This window comes from Mytilus edulis, unplaced genomic scaffold (genome assembly GCF_963676685.1).
Source record: "Mytilus edulis unplaced genomic scaffold, xbMytEdul2.2 SCAFFOLD_2377, whole genome shotgun sequence".
Lineage (NCBI taxonomy): Eukaryota > Metazoa > Mollusca > Bivalvia > Mytilida > Mytilidae > Mytilus > Mytilus edulis.
The window spans coordinates 4,649-13,501 of NW_027268616.1; the positions used below are offsets into that span (position 1 = coordinate 4,649).

General features: G+C 33.4%; 1 protein-coding gene across 1 annotated transcript; it reads left to right on the top strand.

The window, feature by feature from the left end:
• Nucleotides 1-830: 830 nt before the first annotated feature.
• On the top strand, nt 831-8,498 carry LOC139507981 (uncharacterized; the record flags this gene model as incomplete). The annotated part of the gene is given in 4 exon segments (XM_071295889.1): nt 831-1,034; nt 4,593-4,817; nt 5,620-5,712; nt 8,434-8,498. Coding segments are annotated over 4 exon segments (515 nt in total), but the record flags the coding sequence as incomplete, so codon positions are not given.
• Between the last annotated feature and the right edge of the window lie 355 nt (nt 8,499-8,853).

Sequence of the window (8,853 nt, forward strand, 5' to 3'; positions counted from 1 at the left end):
TTTCCTTCTTTGTTTGACTCCCAAATAATACCAATGCAAATATATATATGGTAAAAGTCCGAGTCAGCCTTATCCCCGCCATATTTTAAATTTCAAATATCTCGAAAAGGAGGTCCATGACCTATCAATATTTTTAGCTTATCTTTATCCTTAATAGATGCTCTAACCAACTTATATAGTATCAATTTTAACTTCTTAATTTCTAATTTTTTACCTAACCTCACATAAGTACATCCTTAAGGACCAAAAATTTCTAAAAGTTTTGCCAAATACAGCTAAGGGAGCTACCATTTGATTTTTATGGGGGGGGGGGGGGGGGGGGGGGGGGGGGGGGTGGGGGGGCGCTAGGAAAATTTTGTCCTGCATTTTTTTTTAAGCTGTAATCTCTGTCCTGCCTTTTTATTTTTCACTCTAATCGGTCTTGCCTTTTTTTTTTTTTTAGTTTATCCTGTTATCCTGACTTTTTTTTTCCTAAATTGTCGTCCTGACTTTTTTTTTTTTTTTGCAAGTGTCACATCGTGCCTTTTTTTTTTTACTCAAAACTCCTGTCCTGCCTATTTTTTTTTCAAATTTCATCCTAGACCCCCCCCCCCCCCCCCCTTTTCCCCCCATAAAAATCAAATGGTAGCTCCCTAAGGTAATCTATTCCTGAGGTATAAAAGCCCTTGTTTTTTTTCCAAAATTCAAAGTTTTGTTAACAGTTAATTTATAATTATAAACATATCAATGACATCTCAAGTCAACACCGAACACAGAAGTGCTGACTACAGAAATTTCTTATTTGTAATCCGAAGTCGTTTCTAAAACTACAATTTCAATTTTCCCGGAAGTGTATTGTTGTAAGAGCGCTGAATATTTGAGTGACAACAATATGTGTTTTCCTTTGTTAGGATGTTTAGTGGATGTTCTCCCATATATATGTGTTGTCACGGTACCCGTTTACGGCTCATTTTTGTGGAATTGACCTTATTTTACGCGTGTCAATCCTGTTTTATGCGTATGCATTGATAACTCAGTATGGTCCAAACTTTTTGGTAAGAACCTTCACATAATGTTATCACTGAATAAATACTTCAGTTTATGACTCAAGTTGGAGGAAAAATTTCATTGATAAGTTAAATAGTCATTGTCAAATATTGCAAAATAACTTCCAGGTCAAGACATACAAAAGGAGTCTTGAATCTTGATCCTACGGACAATATATCTATGTTGACACATTTAGCCTCTTTGTGTTAGCTTGTTTCTTCTTTTTCTTTTCGTACAGAGTCAGACTCTTCTTGAGTGGATATAAATGACTCTTGCTCGTGAAATCATGAGGCCTTCCTCCTCATTATTAAAACCAGCAGTATAACTATGAATCTGGGTCCGTTTGCCCTGATTCATGTTCGCCCTAGTACCTGTTCGTCCTAATACCTGTTCGCCCAGGGTCCATTCGCCCTGATATTTATTTTTTTCAAATTGTTGTCTAGTCGCATTGTTTTAAGTATTTGAACAAAATATGTTAAAGTTTGTTGAAAATTGACAGAATATTTATATTGCCGCAATCAATTTATCATTTTCCCTTTGATTTGCAGAGTAGAATACTGGAATTATAATTTATAGTTTGTACATCATTTTTTTTATTGATTTCAAGCTGAATATTTTATCTAAACAAAACGTTTGTTTTTATTATTAATCCATCAAAAGACAAGTATCACAATAACCAGTGATCCGAATTATTTTGTCATTGAACAATTAATGATCCTAAACAAGCCATAAACTTTTAAATATTTCAATGTTTTTTCATAAATTTCAAGAATATACATGATATATATATATACCATAGAAATATCTGAATAAATTTATTCAACTTCAATGCCCTTAATATTGATATTTTTATAGTACATTTTTAGTAGGCGAACCGGACTCTATGGGCGAACGAACTCAGAGCGAACGGACCTAGAGCGAACATGTTATTAGGGCGAACAGTCCTGATACCTATAACTATTAACAGTCTGACAGTAATTATTATTTATACATCTAGGATCTAAGGAGTTCTGAGTGTGAGAAGCTCCTGTCAAGGCCTCTTGCAGGATGGTAAGGCTGGCCGTGAACTCTTCTAGCGTAGCTGCTGTTGTGGCTTTTTCCAGTAGAGTGTTCCATTCCCTGGTTGATCTTGGGAAGAAGGAGTACAAATGTACCTGTATTGATCTTGCAGAGTACGCTGTTGGTGTATGCCGCAGCCTCCTGTGGTCCATGAATCTCCAGTTTTGTAATAGTTTGAAAGGTCAATATCTACCAATCTATTGTTGATCTTGTTGGCCATGGTGAGGTGGTCTTTGCAGCGGCAATCTTAGTCTCTCCATTAAAGAGCTGACACAACCTGGGGATACATCTTGGTATTCATTGAACACGAACCTAGCTGACCTTCTCTGTACTTGTTCTAGATATTTTTGAAGGCTGTGTTGGTAATGGTCCCATACAGAGGAAGCGTATTCAAGGGTTGGTCTGACCATGGTGATGTAGGCATTAGCTTTGACTTCTGGTTTACACTGTCCCAGGTTCCTTCTAAGGAAGCCTAGTGTCCTTGATGCTTTACCTACTCTCTGGTTGATATTTGTCTTCCACTGTAGGTTATGATTTATGGTGACTCCCAGGTATTTCCCATGCTCAACTGCTTCTAGGGTGTGACCATGTAGTTGGTTGTTCCTCATCAGTGGGTTTCTTTTGTTGGTTATCAGTATCACGATGCACTTCTCTGGATGAAAATTCATCTGCCATTGTGATTCCACTCTTGGAGTTTGTTAAGGTCGTCTTGTAGTGTCTTGCTTTCCTTACGTTCTTTATTTTTCTATAAACTAGGCTATCGTGGCTATCGTCTGCAAATACCTTGCCTCAGAAGTTGTTGATTGTGACAGGTCATTAATATAAGCCAGAAATAAAAGTACTATTGTTTCTTTGAGTAATGTCACACTTGGGTTAATTTGTGTAGTGGCAGGATCAGGATTCTTCAAGGCTAAGTCTATCTTGAAATCACCCTAAACCTCTCTAAATATTCTCCTGTTATATCCACTGACTGTTCTCATCATGCTCATAGTTCTTTAGTCCAAATAATTAAGACGTCTTGAAAGGCTATTACAATTTTTTCTTTGACACCTTGCATTGACGCAGACAGGCGTCAAAGCAAATATTTGAATAGCCCTCCAAGACGTCATAATTATTTTAAATATTAAATAAATAATACATAGCACCGAGGTAGCTAGAGCAGATTGTTACTCTGAGAAAATTTTGCCAGCTGACAAAAAATGACTAAGGTTGAATTTTACAATGCATTTAAACATGTTAAAGGATACAGTACCAAATATTTTAATTTCATATTATATGGAATGCTCTGTTATAATATACAGTAAATAAGGAAAATGTTGTATGATTGCCAATGCGAAAGTTCAAATGAAGTGGATATAAGCAATTTTAGGCAAGGGTAAGGTCAATCATGTCAATAATAATATAGTAATATTTCATTCAATAAAATATCAAGCATATGAATTATTACAATACACAATATTTACGATACATAAAGACAATTCTTACACATACATGTACTTTGTAAAATATAATGACATTTTATAAGTGAAGTACCCTTAAGTGCATGGAAAAATTTGCTGATATTTTATCAGGGATAACCCATGAACATGATGAAAGCTCTTGAGCTCATTTCTAATGGGGTCCCTTCATGTAAACGGCTTATAGTTTTGACATACAAAAAATGATAACACACAAATTAAAATGACATAAAAACTTCAAGTAAAAAAAAAAGGAATATTGTCCTGAGTAGAACTTTATATTGCACGAGCTTTTAAGGTTTGCTTGTCACGCTCACATAAGCAAGTGTTACTGTAATTTGAATTTCAAAATGACTGAATGATGTTTTATCCGACGCACTGGTTAACTCCACCATAGCGAATAGAAATAACCAATAATATATTACAGTAAATACAAGCAAAAACTATCTTTATAAGTAAAAAACAAAATACAACACGGAAATGGCAAACAAAGTATGTCTAGTCTGATGAATCAATGTACCGAAAAAAAAAAAGGCTGAGCAATTGAGGGGGAGGGGGAGGGAAAATAGTTCATACTTTTTAATCTATGAAATATCGTCTGTATATAAATAAGGAATTCATTATTTTAGTTATTGACACAATTTCATGATGCAAAGTCAGAAAATGTCTGTGTTGGGGTTGAGGGGGCAATATTTCACTAGGACAACATATGTTTTATGTCAGAAAGTAAATAAAAAAAATATATATTTGAATGCAAATATTATTTTAATTAGTTCACTATAGTCATGATTGTTAGATATTACTTAAATAGGCTATTAACAAATGTACCATGTTAACAAAATGTAAGTTAATCCCTCATGACCCAAAAATAAAAAATAAAAATTATTCAATGATTTCAATTTTCTACATTTGTACATGTACTTATGAACTTACTCAAATTGTTTAATGTCATAGTTTGTCTTACCAAATTTACATATTTATTGTCCAAAATTTTTCAAAACATTCCATATCATGCCACATCCTCACTTAAGTATTCATATTATTTTTCAGCGTTATATATTACCGTACTTGAATCTAAGCCTGTTGGTATTGACATTGATATATCTACCAATAAATCTGGTACCCTACCCATTAGTATGGCTCTATGATAAAATACTATGGGTAACAGAGCCAGCACTTATGATAGCTGAGATTGTTTTGGCCCTGAACTTTGTGATGCATTGTGGTCAGAGAGTGATTGAAAAGATGGAAGAAGATGATTCTAATGTGTGGAAGGTAAATATAGATAATTATGAAATAGAAGATGTGATATGATTGCCAGTGAAACAACTCTCCAGAAGACCCCAAACAACACAGAAACTGACAATTATAGGTCACCTTATGGCCTTCAACAATGAGCAAAGCCCATACCGCATAGTCAGCTTTAAAAGGCCCTGAAATGACAAAGTAAAACAATTCAAAGAGAAATCTTACTGCCTAATTTATGTACAGAAAATGGACAAAAAACAAATAAAAATGTATGTAACACATAAAGAAACAATCAACCACTGAATTACAGGCTCCTGATTTATGACAGGCACATACATACAGAATGAGGCAGGGTTAAAGATGCCTGTTGATTTACTTGTATCTAAATACATTCTCATTGTACATAAATTCAAGTCAGAATACATTGTAAAATGAATAAAAGTTACACTCGTCTGATTGATTGATGTTTGCTTAACATCAAGTGGCAAATATTTCATGCATGTTCAGGACGAGAATAATAATTGTAATGGAAAATTTTTCACCAGGTGAGCATACATATGCCTTTTTTTTATTTTTTTATTTTTAGGGTGGGTGGATTTTTTGGAATGCCAATTCAGTTTCAGAGCAAAGCTATTCATTTTTTGGTAGCTATATATAGAAACACCTTTTTGTAGATCTTATTTTAATGTAATTCATATCATGAATATCAAAATAAGTTAACACATTTATATTCAACAAGCATGAGAATTATCACTTTGTTTATTATTAAGAATTTTCAATTTTGTATCTATTTACCAGAAGTCCAATGTTTTCTATTTCTTATTTGCAGATCCTAACAATAGGTTTTTCTTCCCTGTGTTATGCCACTGACAGCTTCAGCATCATGGGACATTTATCTGGAAGGCACCAAAGGTCAAATGATGTAAGTGTGTTTTGAATAAGTAAGAGAATAGCATATTAAGGTATACAATTTTTGTAAATTCATTGCAATGGAATGAGGGAAGTAAACTAAAGCATTTGTCAACTGTATAACAAAATTGTTAAAGTTTGTAAAATAACATAGGTGAAACTTTTGACTGTTTTTAAGTTATTCAAAATGTTCCAAAAAATTGCAATATATCTATATGTTGTATTCATCTTTTAAAATCTTTCAAGTATAATAAATATATCCTCTGTCCTGATCTCATGAGACAGCGTGTCTAAGATATGTGTAAGAAACAATTGTCTAAGTAACCACACCTAAATGTGTTAAATATCACCTGATAAAAGATAATTGACACCTGACCTCAGCTTAAGAATAGTTAAAAACTAAGTTTGTTACATAAGTGTGGCATTCATAGTTTTCTGAAAACCCATTAAACTGGAAGAAAGTATGTCATTGATTTAAATGATATAAAAAAATACCAGATGTTATAAAAGAATTGGCTGGCATGAGCACTGTTTGATCGTGACAATATACAAAAGGTGTTGCAGTCCATTGCTGCAGAATAACATGAATAAGCTGATTCACTTTAAACATGTTGAAATTAACTCTCTACATATTCTATGAAAACAATATTCGTGATATTATAGGGTGATCATCAGAGTTCTTTCGACACAATAAAAGATTAAACACCCAAATTGGGGAGCCTGTAGTTGAGTGGTTGTCATTTGCTGCTGTGTTACATATTTGTTTTTTTTTGTTAATTTTTATGCCCCTGTGGTTACAGAGGGGGCATGAAGTGTTACCATTATCCGTCTGTACGTACGTAAATACATCCAGTACATCCCAAATTTGGTTTCCTTTCTCTAACTTAAGTTTGTCTCAACCAAATTTTATGAAACTTACACCCCAACACTCCTTAATACAAAACACAGATCAAGTTGGAATTTTTGTGGGGTCACTTTTCTGTTCTAGCGTTATGTTCCTTTACAAATGGAAAAAATTGCTGAATTTTTCGTTTCTGTTAATGCAACTTTAGTTTGCCTCAACCAAATGCTATGAAACTTATGCACAGTACGTATTACCACAAAATACAGATTAATTTTGAATTTTGATTGGGTAATTTTAACCGTTGTAGAGTTATGCCCCTTTTCAATGGAAAATTGCAGAATTTTATGTTTCCATTTTCTTACTGAAGTTTGTCTCAACCAATTGTTATGAAACTTATACACAATGCTTATCACCACAAAAATCAGATCAAGTACAAATTGGGTAGTGTCACATTTTCTGTCCTTCAGTTACTGTTATGGCCCTTTATTAGGCCAAATAAAAATATATGTGTAGTTCCAGTTACCCGACAGACCCTAGTTTAAACCACCGACCTTAGAACTTTTTTTCCATTTCTGAAAAATGATTTTTAAAACGAGCAAAGAGTAGGTCCGGTAAGGACCGATTTTGGCCTCAAATTTCAGGTTCATCTGACGAAAGATTTTGACCACTTTTTAAACACTTAAGTGTCTATTTTATGTGAATTAATTAGTTTATGTGAAAGATTTTAACAGATTTAGTCATTAAAAACGATCCGATTCAAGCTCAAATATGAAAAATCTACCTAATATGCCGAAAAATGTCACTTTTCAGATGTTTTTTGTAAAAATGAAAGTGGCCGCATCCATGTTCATCCTCAACCTTTATATATGTTATGTATTATCATAAAATACAACTTACATTTCAATATTAAGGATGAACACGAATGCGGCCACTTTCGTTTTACACGAAAACCCGTCTAAAATTAACTAAAATGCTAGAATTATGAGGATTTCAGTAATTTAGCATGACTTAATGGTGCTAGTACCGGATATATGTGCATTGTATTGTCAAAAACAGCCCATATTTATGTAGCAGAAGCATTCTACTGTCCCAATAAATAACTAAAGGTTTACATTTTAACAATTTTGTAAAACTGCTATATTTTGGGGCCAAAATGGGGTCTTACTGAACCTACTCCTTTTGAGGATTTCTGGCATCTTAATCTCCATCAGAAATATCTGTTATGGCTTAAATCAACTATCCATGACAGAAAACAACTAATTACCTAAAAACATAACATGAATGTTTATTATCATGATTATATCAACCAAACACGTGTAAACATGGCGAACTTCTAGTAAGGGCGTGTATAATATCGGAATCAATTTCGGGATAAACACGATTTTTTTGACAATCCAAATAAAAATTAGAAAAATGCTGACCATATTTTTGTAAATGTATGTAACTGGAACCACACATATATTTTTATATAGCCTAACTTTATATGATATTAAAGCGGGGCATCATCTGTGTCCCATTTATTTTTTGTACATTTTAAAACTAGGCCATTTCTGTTCTCTTTTTTAATGTTTTACATTTGTCATTTTTGGGCCGTTTATAGCTGACTATGCGGTATGAGCATTGCTGATTGTGGAAGGGCCTTGCTGTGACCTATATTTGTTAATTTCTATGTGGTTTGTTTTATTGTGGGAGGTTGTCTTATTGGCAATCATACATATATATCCCTCATCTTCTTTTTTATGATACAATATATCATGTATAAAAGAATGAAAATTTTCTTAAACTTATGTGCTTTCTTTTGATCTATAAATAGATGTATGTGTACTTTAATGTCTATTTTCCCTCAATTTTTTTGGTTAATTTGTCAGTAATTTTTTTGTATATTTTCAGGTTGTTATTTGTTGTTTTGATTCTCTGTCTGACAATGCACAACATGATGTGGATGTCACAAGAAGGTAAACAGTTTTAAGTTATTATTGAAATTGAAGACAAAAACAGTATGATGGAAGGGATAGGGGGTCTTATCCTAATTCCAGAGAAAATTCATGTCAAAACTCAATTCCTGAGAAAAGAATTTGTTGAGTTCAGGCTAGTCCCCTGCTCGACATCATCTGAATTTTCATCAATTTTACTGACTATTCCTGTATTCCCTCAAATCACCAAAAATACTGGACAGTATTACTGACCTCAATAACCAACAGCTGACTCCTCCTTGGGGATACAAATATATCAATAAAGTAAAACAACAAGTTCAAAAGTTACATGTCCTAAAAATTTCCACCAACCTTATTTTGCAAAGGTGGATAACAA